Source organism: Artemia sp. Qi Xiang Cuo, chromosome 3 (assembly GCF_049724085.1).
Source record: "Artemia sp. Qi Xiang Cuo chromosome 3, ASM4972408v1, whole genome shotgun sequence".
Lineage (NCBI taxonomy): Eukaryota > Metazoa > Arthropoda > Branchiopoda > Anostraca > Artemiidae > Artemia > Artemia sp. Qi Xiang Cuo.
In genome coordinates this window covers 81,485,188-81,502,825 of record NC_142796.1, presented here as the reverse complement: position 1 = coordinate 81,502,825, position 17,638 = coordinate 81,485,188, and the positions used below count along the sequence as shown (strand labels likewise).

At 35.6% G+C, this 17,638-nt stretch overlaps 1 protein-coding gene across 6 annotated transcripts in view; it reads right to left on the bottom strand.

Annotated features, from left to right (window-relative positions):
* The window catches only part of LOC148954615 (uncharacterized), a 276,074-nt gene that overhangs the window by 54,600 nt on the left and 203,836 nt on the right, over positions 1-17,638 (bottom strand). For all 6 annotated transcript variants that reach the window (XM_089087172.1, XM_089087166.1, XM_089087168.1 and 3 more), the window contains exon 4: positions 6,015-6,168. In XM_089087172.1, the coding sequence (XP_088943298.1) occupies positions 6,015-6,168 (154 nt within the window). The remainder of the gene's footprint in view (positions 1-6,014; positions 6,169-17,638) is intronic.

Here is a 17,638-nt window from a genome sequence, read left to right as displayed (position 1 = left end):
CCCCTAGATACGGTCTCGAATACCAGGTATGCACGCATAGGCCAGATGGCCGTGGGTTGATACTCCTTCCAAAAGCCTCAGAATGTTTACGATTCTTCCGTAATTACACTGAGCATTCACATTAAGGGGTCACCTTTCCGCCATCTGGTGTACATCTTAGAGTGCCATGTAACCTTTACAGCTCCGCCACGTATGGTGCACTTCCACCATAAGTGGCATGGTTCACACAACACATGGCAGTTTCGCCACACCTGGCATGCAGAACCTGTTGTACGTGATTTCTGAAAGTTGGTGGCCCTTCGATTCATACAATTCGATGGTTTTGCTCTTTTCTAATAATACCCCCTCTCCCCCAAAAAATTTGACACACATCTTTCAATTACTATTTTTGGCAACCCTTGGCATCGTGTGAAATTAATATATCTAAACGTTCGACGTGTATGCTCAAGTTCAGAATATTTCTTTGAGATCTAACTCCTTTGAGCTTCTATATATTTTTTTTATACATTTTTCTTATGCTGCTCTTCGAATTTAATTAAATAAAAAAAGAAAACGATCAAAATGGGGTTTTTAAAGGCCAAACGAAAATACTGAATAAACGAAAAAAAAACGAATATTTCGAGAGAACGAACCGTCTCTCTTCTTCAGCGCGAACATAATAATATAAACAAGAAAAATGCCGAAGAAAAAACAAAGCAAACGCGGAAAGTCAGTAGAAAAAATTAAAAACCAATGAAAAAACAGCCAAAAAATTAAAAGTTCAAAAACAAATTCAATAAAAGACAAAAATTATAAAAATTAAAATCAAATACCTAACAACCACAGAGTGAGTCATTCGCCAATATCCGCGATTTGCACAAAATCCAAAAATTCTTAACTGCCATCGGCGGATACTAGCGAACAACTATCCGTCGATAGTATTTGCTACTACCAAAAACTAAATAACTGCATATGAAGGATCTTTTTCATTAAAAACTTAAATCCCTATTTTCCATTATTCTTTAAGACATATGTAGCAGTGTAAGTTTCTAATGATCCAAATATCAAATTTCATTTCTACTTTCGCTGGCACTTAAAAAAAACTGCGTAAATACTAACTATCAACTATATAATGTTTGGGAATTAAAATAGCATCCACAAAGCTGTGTTCTGAAACAATCATAATATACAAAAAGGTCCAGAATATTGTAAATCCAGAAAAATGCGATATTTTTTTCTAGAATTTATTTTTACTAAAACGCCCAATTTATGTCTGTTGTCATACGGCATCTTTGGCTAGCTAAGTGCAAGAAATTAGGATACCGAACAGTAATTACAAATCTGTGTCTGAAAATGAAGATTATAATATACAAAGCTAATAAATGTTGTAATATTCGAGAAAAATATTGTCTGGCATGAAATATTATTAAAAGGAAACTATGTAATTATTAATTATTAAGTTTAAAAAATATTAATTGATCATAAACTACTAGTTTTTTTCTTAGTTTATTAATAAAAAAATAGAACTTGACATAATGCATACACACATGTATATATATAATACATGAAAAAAAAAACAGTCATTCAACTAAATCTTCTAGCCTGCCCATGAACTTGCAAAGGCAAGTTGTCCTAGTGGCGTGCCAGGAATAGAAAAAAGAGAAAATTTTAGTACTAGTTTATAGCACAAATTAAATATACCAGAAATACTGATAATACATATATAAAAAAAAAATTAAGTAGTAACAATACAACCTTGTCTTGAAGTGTATTAGTCAGTGCCAAACTCAATACAAATAGAATGGTAATCAAACGAGCAATAATTGTATATATCTTTGCACATATGCCCTAAAAATCGGCGCAATAATTTTCTCTGAAAATAGGCTTACTTCCATTTTTCGGTGCGAAAAAACGATTTACAGAAATCACAACATTGGGATAATTCGTTTGTTCCTTCCCGCTCCTTTGATAATCTTCACAAATTGTTTGCTGACTGAGATTAGAAACACCCTGAAGGTTGGAAGCCTTGAGCATAAGTGGGTGGAGTTTCAGGATGCAATTCGATTATGACAAATCAGTTGATTCCCAGCTTTTACAGAAAGACATTCCTGTTTGATCATTCCTGTTTGGTAACTGTGAGATGAGTCTCGGATTCTTAATCGCTTTGCATTAAAGGCTAAGCATTGCGGCAAAAAAAATAAAAAAAAAAAAATACAATAATGATTTCTATACTAGGGGATCGAGGTTGGCTCAAAGTTAAAAACGATCTAGATACATCACGGCTTTGAAAATAATTTGTCTAGGATCTTACTTAATTTTGGAAAAACTTCTTCGCATGAATGACGTGACGAGTACGTCAAATACCCAGACGTCAAATACGGTTTTACTTTCTACATGGAATCAAGATGAAATTAAAGTCGTTTTGCGAGAGAGATTAAAAAGCTTTCTTTTCACCAATCAGAGCTTGGTCCCCTGATAGAATGGTAATCGGAACAACGAAAGGTGATTAATAATGAAAAGAATAGTAATAATCGGAATAGTAAAAGAAATGAATGAATAGAAAAATGAGTAAAAAAAACTATAATATTAAATTAAGAAATACATGAATTAAGTAGTAATAGTAATAATGAAATAAAATAATAAAGAAATGACTACAACAGTGTAGTAGTAAATTAGGTGGGAGTCGAAGCAAAAAAGTATTTACCCAACTTTGTCTTGAAGTGTATATTTATGGCTATAGCTTATACTGGATCACACTATTATCCATGCGATAATAATCTTGGGAATATTACCTAAATTCAAAGTAGATTTTAGTCAAATAGAAACCATACATAAATGAGTAAAGTACAGTAATGAAACAGAGCAAATTATTTGCACATGGGATATTTCACTCTATGACGCTTGAGATAATCCACAAAAAATTACGTAAACAAGACTGTCTAACAAGAGTTATCTTGCAATATAGTTTTATGACTACATTGTAGTTGGATCTTAAAAAATTATTTAATTTAAATACTATTTATGTATTTTATATTAAAAATTGTAATTATTAAATAAGGTATTATACATTTATTATACTTTGTCACTTAATATTATGAAATACTACGGAAATGCCAAACTGAGTTTCGCATCTTATTGCTGAGCTTCACAGTAACATTTCCTTCAAAAAAGATCCGTTGGTTCAATAGATATACAAGATATCACTCCTTGAAAAACCATAGATTTCTCCTCCATTTTCGTCCATAGATTATACAAACTAAACCAAATCCCCATATGTACGAAAAAAAAAATGTTTCTAAGATAATTATGTAACATGTTCAAAGAGATTTTCAATCAGGTGTGTGCTTTCTATGTCACGTTCCTCGGTAAGCTTAATTCTGGAGCTCCAGAGCGGATGTTACGTCTAGTGTCTTCAAGAGAAGGGTGGCAAGGCAAGGATCTATTAAGGCCTAAGGTTAATTAACTCCTCGACTTCTCGCATTAAAAGTATATTTTAAGGAACCTTATTTTCTTAGTGTTTGAATAAGACCCTCTTCTACTGACAAATAATTGCAGCACCAACCCAACAAAGTTGCGCTAACTCCTCATACAGCACATTTTCGGTTTGGCCCCAGTTTGGACGCCCTAGTTAGGACGTCCCACCAATTCAAGGATATTCTGCTTTCGGTTTGGCCCTAGTTTGGACGCCCTAGCTGGGACGTCCCACCCATTTGAGGGCGTTCTGCTATCGATTTGGCCCTAGTTTGATTGACAAAAATACGGTTTTAGGCACCATTTCAACCTTCATCAGTAAAACATGGTCCCCTTTCTTTCTGCACTAATTTAGGCAAGTTTTCATTGTTAGTAGTATCAAATCATTGCTCGGTTATTGTTTTTTGACTATTCTAAGATAGAAAAATCCTCTTAATTTGGATAAGCCATACATCAATAGGAGGTCAGTATAAAGGTCAGCTTCAATTTGCTAAAACAATCAAAAAAGGACAGGCAAACAACGCTATGAAATATTAATAAAAAGATGCAAACATTACTTTTGTTTAGGCTTGTCTAATGAAGATGGTTCTAAGGCATTTTAAAATTAACTTAAAGCTCATTTTTTTTTCATTCTTATTAAGCTGCAAAAGTGTAACTATCCTTGCAAAATGTTTAATGCTTTATGAAGCATAAAACATGTGTTTAATGGACCCGCGACATAAAATACCCTTGAGTACATTTTTGCAAGTATGCTCGAAATGTCTATTATGTTTTTTTTTTTTTTTGGGGGGGGGGAGAGGGGAGCAAAAGAAAAAATATCTTTGGCCCTATGTAAAACCGAAAACGGGAAGAAATAACTACTGTGCCCATTTAGCACAAGCGGGTCTTTAATATCAAAGGTGAAAATAAAAATTCGTAGATTTACGGCAACAACAAAACGAAGAAATATTTACCGTTTCTGATGAAAAGAAAATTTTATAACTAACCAATGGATCAAGTAAAGAAAACAAGTACTAAATTTGTAAAACATTGTCAGCAAGCAACAGAAGAAAGTTAGCAGACATTGATACGCTAAATTCGAAAATATGGTCTGACACAGGGACGGATCCAGGGGGTGGCTTTAGAGGAGCAATTATCCCTAATTCCAGAAAGTCAAAAGCTGTACTAATTACATGGACTGAGGGGTGAAAATTTTGATGGGGGAGCCAAATTTTCATATATACTCTCCACACAAAAAAAAAAAAAAAAAAAAAAAAAAATTCTGTATACGCCCCTGGTATGACAGGCAATTATGAGGCAAGACAGAGGCTAAAATTCCTTGGATCTAATGAGAAAACAGACCCACTAAAAATAAAAAAAGGACCTTGACCTGGATTGGGAATCAAGAGTCATTAAGGACGGATCAGAATAAGCAAAAAGTAGCTCCTATGACATATGAACGCATGCAATAAAAATTGAGCTTGTTAGAATCCCGAAAACTACATGAGGAACGCAAATGTTTATATTGTTTTTAAAATGAAGTCATTGCTTCAACACGCAATACTAAAAATGTAAAATACACGTGACGAAATACCACGCGGTCACATCACACTAGTTAGAAACAGAGTGCTTCATTTGTTTAGAAACCACGACTATGTATGGGATGCAAAATAAAGAAGATTTGGCAACACTGTATATATACTTTGAAAAAAGAGACTTGCTTGAAATAACTAAAACATTTGAAGAAATAAAGATCGAAAATGTTTTTTCAAGGCCAAAGAAAGTACTGAATGAAAAAAGCTTAAGGGAAGCTGAAACTACTGAAGGGAAAATATTCCGGGAGGACAACCGCCTCCCTTCGTAAACGCTATCAGAAAAATAGGAAGAAAATATGGACAAGACAACTCAGATAAAATCAAACTGATAAAACCAAATAACGCGGAAAGACGACAGAAAAAAATAAAACAAAATTGGACAAATTAAAAATATAAAACTAAAACAACATGGGAAACCCCAAAAAGACAAATATAGAATATAAAATCCAAAATTAGCAGAATTGAAACTTTAAAAGCCAGAAACCTAATTGTAAGACCGAGAAACTCACCAATTTCTACGATTTGCAAAAATCCAAAACTCTCGTTTAATACCAGTGAATGCTATTGTTATGGCAGGTTAATATGGTTTATGAAATTATCTTAATTCTAATTGACATTACATATTTCGAATATAGAAAGATAACAAATGTAACCCAGGACAAATGTGTATTAGCCAACTTGAATATATACCAGAAATTATGGAAAAGAACGAAAATTAATAATGATAATGAAGAAGCAGACCAAATCAACCAGTTTAACATGCTTCAAACACCAGCAGACCCCTTTGCTGGAGACATGAAAAAAAAATGATCACTAAAACGCATGCTGGCTGTACTTTAATATAAATTAGCCCACCAGTGACGGAAAACTATTAAAGTGAGGGAATTTACATGGAAAATTAAACAAAATAATCCAGACAAACTATAAGCTAAATCACCGATATGGCCAGCCATTCAGGAGTTGGACATCCTTCTGTGATTAAAAACTTACTTGTATAGATCTACATGCCATTTTTAAAATTCCGAGATTCGAGAGCCGCTTATCTTCTGTATCAGGGAGTTGTCTCCTCAGTACTTCAAAGCATTCTCGCATGTGTGCTCGTCTATTTTTCTCTAGTTTGTTGTGAGTTTCTCTAGTCGTTGAGCTAAAATTAATATACAAAAGTTAATACAAAGAAATTCAAAAGTAGAAATGATTTTGCGAAACAGAAATAAGCTATAGCTAATAGGAACATAACCGCGAACCGTTAGCAAAGCTGTACTCGACCTATTGTGAACCTTATTTTTGCTTGGTTTGTTTCCAATTTTTCCTAAAAGGGTAGTTGAGCGCTAAGCAAAGCGTATTTTCGGCAATTGAGGTTTTTATTGTATTTGACACCGCGGTTTGTGAACAGAAAGATTATGCAGAAATTTAGTGTTCTAGACGAAACAGCATTGATCTTACTATACGCGGGACTGTCTGATCATCTGCTACATGTTTGAGTTTTTTGTGATCTTTTCCCAGGTTATTCGCCTGTAAACTGTTTTGTTTTTATTTGGTTTCTTTTTGCTTTATATTCCATTGCTCCTTTTTCTTGTCTTTTACAATGAGATATAAATAAATTATTATTGTTCTCATTAAAGACCTAAAACACTATTAAAAAATCGTTTTGAGTTAGGTTAATACCCAGGAGGCATTAAAAGATGGAACCTCCAAAGTTTCCAAGGTAGTTCCAGACTAAGTTTTTTCCCAGGCCAAGGCTAGAATAACCAACAACCCTTTCACAAAGATAAACATCCAAAGTGTCAACTCATTAAAAACAATTCAAATTGGTTTCTTTTTTCAGGATGCTCCTACTTGTTACTAGCAGTTAAAAAACAAAACAAAAAACTTAAGTCTTTGTCTTGCTCTTTGTATATCTTTCTTTCTTTCTTTCAAAAAGGAATTATTCCTTTTTGAAGTTTCTACAATAACGCTTTATATAAAAACCTTATATACCCCAGGGCATAACTTACAACCCTTGCCCAGAGGGATGTGGGGGGGGTGTCAACCTCAAAAACATAATTTCCAGACTTTTTAACTACGTCGAACAATATGGCTATCTAAAAATTTTGATTGGATGTGTTGGGGAAATGGTGGGTGTCAGAGGGGTGTTAGTTATCCTCAAATCACTTTCGACTATTAAAAAAGGCACAAGCCCAACTAATTTCCAATCGAATGAGCCCTTTTTGAAGTTTCTACAACAACACTATCTATAAAAAACCTTAAATGACCCCAGGGAAATACTTACAAACTTTTCCCCGAGGGATCTGAGGGGATAATCATTCTCAAATAAATCATTCTAAAACGTTATACTACGTTGAACAAAATGGCTATCTAAAAATTTTGATTGGATGTGTTTGGGGAAATGGTCGGCGTGAGAGGAGGGTTATTTGCCCTTCAATCACTTTCAACTATTAAAAAAGGCACTGGCCCTTTGAATTTCCAATCGAGTAAGCCTTTTTTCAAGTTTCTACGACAAAGCTTTCAAAAAGACTCATATGGCCCCAGGGTATAACTTACAACCCTTACCCTGAGGGATGTGGGGGGAGTGTCATCCTCAAAGATATATATTTTCCGGACCTTTCAACTACGTTGAAGAAAATGGCTATCTCAAAATTTTGGTTGGATGTTTCTAGATAAATGGTAGGCGTGGAAAGGGTGCTAGTGGCCATCCAATCACATTTGGCTTTTAAAAAGGGCACTAGCCGTTTTGATTTGCAATCGAATAAGCCTTTTTTGAAGTTTCTACGACAAAGCTTTCTGTAAAAACCTTATATGCCCCCAGGGCATAACTTACAACCCTTGCTCTGAGGGCTGTGGGGGAGTGTCCTCCTCCAAAACGTAATTTCTATCTGGAAATCAACTGTGCTGAACAATATGGCTATCTAAAAATTTTGATTGGATGTGTTTGAGGAAATGGTGGGCGTGGAAGGGATGTTACTTGCCTTCCAATCACTTTCGGCTATTAAAAAGGGCACTAGCCATTCCAATTTTCAATGGAATGAGCCCCTTTCCAAGCTTCTACGACAACTTTTTCGATACGAAGTGCCCTGGTCTAAAGAAAAAATGAAAAAATAACACATTGTGCCAACATCGTTCTTTACTTAGGCAGCGCGATTGCGCTGCCTATGATATATGAGAAAGAACATAGCAAGAATAGGAAGAGAGGGAGAGACGAAGAGAGATATAGACAAGAGTGAGGTTGGGAGAGTGACTGGGAGATAAAATGGGAGGAAAAACGAGCCTACCCAGTGTTTTCCTTTAAATTTTCTTCTAATATTCCTATTTTACTCTTTTAGTCCGTCCTGCTTTTTTATTATATCTTTCTTTTCGCTTCTTCTTTCAATATATGAGAAAGAACAGAGCAAGAAGAGGAAGAGAGTGAGAAACGAATAGAGATATATAGACAGAGAGAGGTTGGGCGAGTGACTGGGAGATAAAGTGGGAGAGAGAACGAGCATGCCCAATGTTTTTCCTTTAAATTTTCTTCAAATATTTCTATTTTATTCTTTTAGTCTTTGGTAAATACTAGAACAGAAACTTAATCTTTTCAATTTTCACCCTAATACAGGTCTAGCCATCTATTATTTATACTAATAAATCTGGCCTGAAAAATTTTATGCCAAGAGGGCAGGTTTTGAACATCTAATAGCCATAGGAATTTGTATATGATGAATATCATACCTGTAAACGGAGTTTTAATTTTCTGAGGATTTTGAAGATTTGATCCACTAAACAGACGAGATAAAATAAAGGATTTAAAAGCTTTCTCTGACCCATTCAGGTGTTCCAACCATTTAAATACACGACACATAATAGCTGCCAAGACTAGCGGCACTTTGCAAAGTGGTCAAACGATTCCAAAAGCAAACATATTAGAGGGTGATTATCAAGATCTGGGAAAAAAACAAAAAAAAAAACATACATTGCAAAAATAAAGTAAGAAACGACATGAATGGAGTTGCACAATTTTAGTAGGAGGAAAATTCGAAAAGGGTAAAAGCTACTTCCTTTAGTCCCGTCACAACAAAAATAGACTTCAATGAAGGCGTATAAATACATGATCGTTCCTCATCAAGGAAGACATCTGAAATAGGGCCGGACCGATATGAGTTTTTGGGGTCCGATACAGATATATCGGTATTGTACCGATACGATGCCGATACAACTTGCCGATAAATGCCCCTCCTGAAAAAAACCTTATCCAAAGTTTAAACGCTGCATTTTCCGCCCATATTCATACTCAGATGTTTATCTCTGGTCTATTAACAAAGAACAGCCTCAATTATTCAATGTGGATTGCAAATAATGCAAAAAGATTATACCAAATAAAGTTTAGTCAGAATAGTGCTTAATAAGTCCATTCCAACTGGGGCAAGTTGTAATGCGGGAAGCACAACTTTTCAGCATTTTCTCCTTTCAGAGATTTTTCGTTTGTCATCATAAACTTTCCCAACTTTGCTGAAAACTCTTTCGCTTGGGGCAGAAGAGGACGGTCAGCAGATACTTCTGAGCAGGCTGTGCCAGTCTCTTGAAATCCCTGCAGCTATTTCGTCACCACTGTAACGGACAGCTTTATTTCCTGTTAATGAAAGCCTCACTCACGTACATTTTCAGTTCCTTTTCAATATCTGCTGACTCTTCTTCCTCAGTTGTCGAAGTTCCACGCAGGTTATCGAACAGGCAGTAAATCAGGAATCCAGGAGACAAGCAAGAACAACTTCTCTGGTTGTACGTTCATAAACTCGCCATACATTTCGTACATTGCTGCACCAGGCGTGTATTGCCAAGTTTTGACAGCAAATATACTTGATATTCATTTGACCCACCTCTGCTGCTCTCTCCACCATGATTAGACTTAGCTGGTGACTCCGCCCCTAAAAACCGGACAAGCGAAAATTACCTGACAAAGTCTGGCGCCATCTTCTGGATACGTTCCGCATAAAAAAACGGCCGATATTCGATATTTTTTCTGATATCCTATAATGACACTGACCCCGATATCGGCCGGCCGATATATCGGTCGGGCTCTAATGAGAAAGCCACCAAAAATACCAATAAAATAACCGAGTGTATTGCGTAGACATTTTATCACTTCGAGAATTTTGGGCAAATTCATTTCTCCCTCCCAGAACCCTTAACATATTTTCATTAAATCCTCTGCTAACTGAAATTATAGACCCAAAAAAGGAAAAAAATAGTCAAAATGGAGTTGGATATTTGGACAAGAGTGACTGAACATGAATCACGTCATTACTAATTTTAGATCTTCTGACCTGGGTTAGTTTCGTGTTGTATCTCCTATCATAGGCAGCGCAATACCGCTGCCTAAGTAAAGAACGATGTTTGCATAATGTATTATTTTTCTTTTTATCCATACCCGGGCACTTCGTATCGAAGGAGTTGTCGTAGTAACTTCGGAAAGGGCATTCGATTGGAAATTGGAGTGGCTAGTGCCCTTTTTAATATTCAAAAGTGATTGGAGGGCAATTGCCCCCCCCCCGCCCATCATTCCCCAAAACACGTCCAATCAAAATTTTGAGATAGCCATTTTGTTCAGCGTAGTTGATTTCCAGATAGAAAATGTTTTTGAGGAGGACACTCCCCCCCCCCAACCCTCCGGGCAAGGGTTTTAAGATATCCCCTGAGGGTATATAAGAACGATGTTGACACAATGTATTATTTATTAATTTTTTTTCCTTTAGAGCATGGCACTTCGTATCGAAGAAGTTGCCGTAGAAACTTCGAAAAGGGCTCTTTCAATTGGGAATTGGAGTGGCTTGTGCCCTTTTTAATGGTCGAAACTGATTGGAAGGCGACTAACACCAATTCCACGCCTAGAAATTGTGTTTTTGAGGAGGACAGTCCCCCACAGCCCTTAGGGCAAGGGTTATAAGTTATGCCCTGGGGGCATGATAGGTTTTTTATAGAAAGTATTGCCATAGAAACCTCACAAAACGTTTATTCAATGGAAATTGCATAGGTTATTGTCCTTTTTAATAGTCGAAAGTGATTAGAGGGCAACTAACCCGCCTCTCACGCCCACCTTTTACCCAAGCACATGTAATCAAAACTTTGAGATAGCCATTTTATTCAGCGTAGTTTTAAGTTCTGAAAATTAGGCCTTTGAGCATGACAACCCCCACAGCGCTCAAGGCAAGAATTGTAAATTATGCCCAGGGGGCATATAAGATTTTTATAAAACGCGTTGTCTTAGAAACTTCAAAAAGGGCTCATTCGATTGGAAATAGAAATGGCTAGTGCCCTTTTTAATAGTCAAAAGTGATTGAAAAGGAACTAACACCCCTTCCACGCCCACCATTTCCCCAAACACATCCAATAAAGATTTTAAGACAGCCATTTTGTTCCACGCAGTTCAAAGTTCAGGAAATTGTACCTTTGAGCAGGACACTACCCCCACAGTCTTCAGGGCAAGGGTTATAAGTTATACCCTGGGGGCATAGGTTTTTATTGAAATTATTGTCGTAGAAACTTGAAAAAAGGCTCATTCGATTGGAAATTCAAAGGGCTAGTGCCCTTTTTAATAGTCGAAAGTAATGTGAGGGCAACTAACCCCCCTCTCACGCCCATCTTTTCCCCAAACATCCAATAAATATTTTAGATAACCATTTTATTCAACGTAGTTCAAAGTTTTGGAAATTAGGTCTTTGAGGATGACAAGCCCCCCCCCCCAGCCCTCAGGGAAAGGGTTGTAAGTTATGCCCTAGGGGCATATAGTTTTTATTGAAAGCGTAGAAACTTCAGAAGGGCTCATTCAATTGGAAATCGAAAGGGCTAGTGCCTTTTTTAATAGTTGAAAGTGATGGGAGACCGACTAACGCCCATCATTTTTCCAAACACATCCAATCAAAATTTTGAGATATCCATTTTGTTCAAAGCAGTTGAAAGTTCTTGAAATTAGGTCTTTTAGGATGATGACCCCCTCAGAGCCCTTAGTGCAATGGTTGTAAATTATGCCCTGGGGGCATATAAAGTTTATATAGAAAGTTGTTATAGAAATTTCCAAAAGGACTCACTTGATTGGAAATTGAAATTGCCCGTTTTAATAGTCGAAGGTTTATGGATGACAAACCCCTCAGAGCCTCAAGGGCAAAGGTTGTAAATTCTTCCCTGGGGGCATATAAGGTTTTTAGAGATAGAGTTGTCGTAAAAATTCAAAAAGGGTTTATTCAATTGGAAATTGAGAGGGCTAGTGCCCTTTGTAATTGTCAAAAGTCATTGGAGGGTAACTAACTCCCCTGCTCACGCCCACCATTCCTCCAAACACATCAAATCAAAATTTTCAGATAGCTATTTTGTTCAACGTAGTGGAAAGTTCTAGAAGTCAGGTCTTTGAGAATGACAACCCCCCCCCCCATACAGGGCAAGGGTTGTAAGTTATGCTCTGGGGGCATATAAGATTTTATTGAAAGTTCCGTCGTAGAAACTTCAAAAGGGCTCATTTGATTGGAAGTTGAAAGGACTAGGGCTGTTTTTAATAGTTGAAAGTGATTGGAGAGCGACTACCGCCCCTCTCACGCCCACCATTTCTCCAAACACATCCAATCAAAATTTTGAGATAACCATGTTGTTTAACGTAGTTGAAAGTTCTGGAGATTAGGTCTTAGAGGATGACAACCACCTAACAGCCCTTAGGTTAAGGGTTGTAATTTATGCCCTGGGGGCATATAAGGTGTTCATAGAAAGTGTTGTCGTTTCAAAACGGGCTCATTCGATTGGAAATCGAAAGGTCTAGTGCCCTATTTAATAGTCGAAAGTGATTGGAGGGCAACTCATCCCCCTACCCCGCCCCCCCCCTAATTTGCCCATTTTGTTTAAAAACTAAGTGTTGCCTTAAGATTAAATCAAAATGCACTGTGTTAATGGTAATTCCCAATAAAGCATCTCAGCAGTATCCGAAGAACGACTGGAGGTATTATGTTCAAACTTTCGGGGCTACTTCTGCTATTAAAATTTAATCAAATCAAAATAGCGTAGGGGTATCCAAGCTATCAAAGAAAGTAAACAGATTTTTTTTTGTGAATGGTATCAAGTTTTCCATTTCAGGTCAACTAGAGTAGGTATGAAACTAAATTAAACAGTACCATTTGTGTCCAGATTTTTAAAAGGGTGTATGTTGTTAAAAATTGCTAAAAATTTTTCTCCAGGATACAAATAGCAGGCCAAACTATAGTCTTAAAAAAACGAAAAAATTTAAAGAATTATTTTCTTTTTCCCCGAAAAGACAATGTCCATACAAAACGAGCAGAAATTAATTAAAAAAAAACTTTTTCCACTAAATAAGTTTCTCAAAGAAAAATGAAGAACTCCGTTAAACAAAAAATGAGCAAAAATAAAATTAAATAATCTACCAATCGTGAAACTACCACAAATCGGTTCTAGGAGAATACCCCCCCCCCCCCTCGTAAAAATACCCCCCGTGGAAAATAAGGCTTTCCAAATTTGAAAATTTTATTTGAGTTTTTTTTTTCCGTAGGGGGATGGAATTTTGGTACTTGTGTATTATGCGCCACTCACTCAAGTTTACGCTGTGTAAAATTCGAGAACACACCGTTTTTTTTTGTTAGTTTCTTCGTTACTTTAGAAATAAATTTGTGCTATAGATTTGCACGCTAGGGGGGGGGGTAAGCATAACGTGTCTGCATGCAAAATGTGTTTGGTACAATTATTCTGTATATTAAATAGATAGACAAATAAGTCTATTTTAAAGCCAAATATACGGCCATGAACACAGTAAAATAACAAATGAATAAAAGTGAATGGGGGGGGGTGTTTAACCCCCCAAAAATGCCCTCCCCCCCAAAAATACCCCTCCCCACAAAAATATCCTCTGGACAATTCAATCCTGGCGAAGATTTACCACGGAAAATTACCCTTAACATCCCCACGCGTAAAATTAAATCGGCAAAGAGAAAGCAAGACATAAAGAAATTACGTATGTGAATTCTTGCAAATTCACCCAGCGTAAAATATCTTCTTACAATTTCATCTCCTGGAAACTATTTAAAATTCTCCCAGCCACTATATTCATTTATGTTATTTTACTGTGTTCATGGCCGTATATTTGGCTTTAAAATACACTTATTTGTCTATCTATCTAATATGCAGAATAATTGTACCAAACACATTTTGATGCAGACCCGTTATGCTTACCCCCTCCCCCCAATATGCAAATCTATAGCGCAAATTTATTTCTAAAGTAACGAAGAAACTAACAAAAAAACCGGTGTGTTCTCGAATTTAACACAGCGTAAACTTGAGTGAGTGGCGCATAATACACAAGTACCAAAATTCCAACCCCTTATGGAAATTAAAAAATAAAACTCAAACAAAATTCTCAAACTTGGAAAGCCTTATTTTCCACGGGGGGTATTTTGTTGTTGTTTTTTTTTTGGGGGGGGGGGGGAACGCGGGCCACCCCACAAATCAGCATCGATAAATAAATGAAACCTAAAACGAACAGAAATTGCAATAAACAACTGAGTCAAACTCAAAATGAGCAGAAATTAACATAAGTTGGGTACAAAACCCCTATGCCTTCCCAAGGCCAGAACATAATTTGCACTTTACTGAAAAAATACAAATGAATGTGCATTGTCAGTTTAATATACATATACTGATATTTAGTAATCAAAATGTTAATATTATTTGATTTATTAAAGTTATAAAAGTAAAAACATTTATATTTTTTTCAGTAAAGTGCAAATTTTTCCGGCTTTGTGAAGGCAAAGGGGTTTTGTGCCAAACTTATGTTAATTTCTGCTCGTTTTGAGTTTGAGTTGGTTATTTATTGTAATTTCAGTCAGTTTTGGGTTTCATTTATTTATCGATGCTGATTTGTGGTAGTTTCACGGTTGGTAGATTATTTGATTTTATTTTTGCTCATTTTTTGTTTAATGAAGTTCTTTACTTTTCTTTGAAAAGCTTATTTTATGAAAGTTTTTTTAATTAATTTGTATTAAATTCGTATGGAGTGATTGTTTGATTTATTAGTCGTCTCGTAGGCCAATTGAACTCGCAGGTTGACACAACAGTTCAACTGAGCTTTGACAATAATCTTAGCAAGATATTCAATTAGGAAAAAAAAATAATGTCAATACAAATAAATATATAAGAATTAAAAAAAAAGTTTTTTCTTGTGTGAGTTAAGATATAAGAAGATGGCATTTCCGGAAAGCAAATTTTCCGAAGGGGGAGATTTTCAACGAGGGAAATACGCTGGGCACCATTTTTACGTCTAAACACGTTATTCTGGTACTATACATATAAATATATATACACACACGCATATATATATATATATATATATATATATATATATATATATATATATATATATATATATATATATATATATATATATATATATATAATCTTACATTACATAAATGGCAAGTGTTTGTAACACCATAATCATGTGAGATTATACAACAGGTTAACACAGGTAACCGGTTATTGTTACACAGGTTAACAGGTTAACACAGGTTAACAGGTTAACACAGGTAGCTGAAGCCACTATTTCTCCAGAATACTTTTCCAATTAGATTCCAATTGCTGTATGACCATCACAATTTTTTTTTTTTTTTTTGTATGATCAAATTTTTTTGGGGGGCCAGTATAAGAGAATTTATAGTTATGTTTTATAGTTATACTTTATGTTAATATGTTTTTTCGAAAAGGTTTTTGGATAGTCAATACACACAATCCCTCACCAGAGTGATAACGGATTTAAAGTATCCGGTTTTGTCGTTTTCAGGAAAAAAAAAAGAAGATAACAACTTTTAGGCGGTTTTTCAAAGAATTATGGCTTGTGCGGTTAATATTTTCAAGTAAATTTAAACTTTTCTCAAAAGGAAAAGAAATATAACGACAAAAAATTACCTCTATTTATACACTGAATCAGTATTTCGCGGGAGGGACGGGAGGGGGGAAATCTAAGAAAAACAGACTATCTGTGTAAAACAATATGAGAAATTATGGAATAAAACATATATTTCTGTTTTTTTCTGGGGGGGGGGGGGAAACTGTGATCTAAGTCCTTCCCTAAACTTCAAGTACGAGCCTGGATGAAGAGTGGATGTTTCAAATAGAAGTGAAATACTGTCGCAAGGTATTCTGACTGGTGTGACGGTCCATTTTTAGCCACTAAACCTGATAAACCTCTGCAGTTAACCCCCCCCCCCCAAAAAAAAAATTTATAAAGGCAATATTACGGAAAAATTCCTACTGAAATGATTAAGATTTCCACTATCATTATCTGCTATAATAAGTTCAGACATCAAAATTACGGAAATACTGTAAGGAAAAAATTATTTTTAACGTTTGACTGTGAAAAACCATCGAGGTTTTCGCTTATTATTTCTGAAACCTTTCTTAAAACTTGAAACATTTTCAGGCAAAAAGTCCGTTCATCCTTTAAGGAAAACCCACATAATTACAGATGATGTATGTCCACATGAACATGAGCTATGTATCTGAAGCAATCATAAAGTCAGGTCATAAATTATCGATGCTTACGCAGATGTCTTACTTCAATATGTTTGCAACCCTCAAAAGCCATCCGATCAGATGATTTGGCTTGCTTAAGCTTGACGATATCCAATGACATTGCACGGGCGGAGCATATCCAATCCAAGCACGGGCGGAACGTTACCCAACCCAATGACATTGAGCGACATTGCGCGGGAGGGCGAGTTTGTTAGATAGCTAATGTAATTGAGGAACACTTCGGCCCATACATTTTGCTAGGAGTGAGATATCTGGTGAAATCTAATAGATGATATGTCATCAAATCCATTCCATTCCCAAACATGGATATCGTACCATAAGGTTTATGTTCTCAGAGAAAAATATGACTTTACGGAAAGCCTACAACTATAAAATGCCCCGAAAGGAAAGATATTCACTTGACAGTTACAGTTCAACCCATTCACCGAGCAGGAATTATGATATTATTTAGGCTTTTTGTCAGAGAATGATCCAAACTATCCTTAAAAAATCGGCGATCTTCCCTTTTCAACGAATTTCAACCAATTCTCAAATTGTGTTCTTATACATAAATAAAAATACTCATCAGCTATAAAAAAAGATAACTTAATGCATGGGTAAGCTGAATTTCATCTATGGAATTATAACAAAAAATTTCGTCTTAGTTGAAACATTAAAACATAAGGTCTAGGGCTACAAAAATAAGTAGCCAATACCAAAAACTTGCACATGGAGCATAAACCTTAAACATCAATTTTTTGGCAACCCGATAATTGCATATCAAGGCTGCTACATGCACAGAATGTATTTTGTTTAACAGAATACGCTTATCCTATGCATTTTTGATGTCACACAAACATCACAAATTTCCCGACAATTAGGCATCCCCACTACACGAGGAGACCACGCAGCGACCACGATGTCGTCGATGACAAGTAGAAACATGGTAACTCGGACTTTTTTTATTGGGAAATTTGGTTGGTCTTGTTTTCAACAAAACTTGACGTTGATTGATATATATATATATATATATATATATATATATATATATATATATATATATATATATATATATTTATATATAT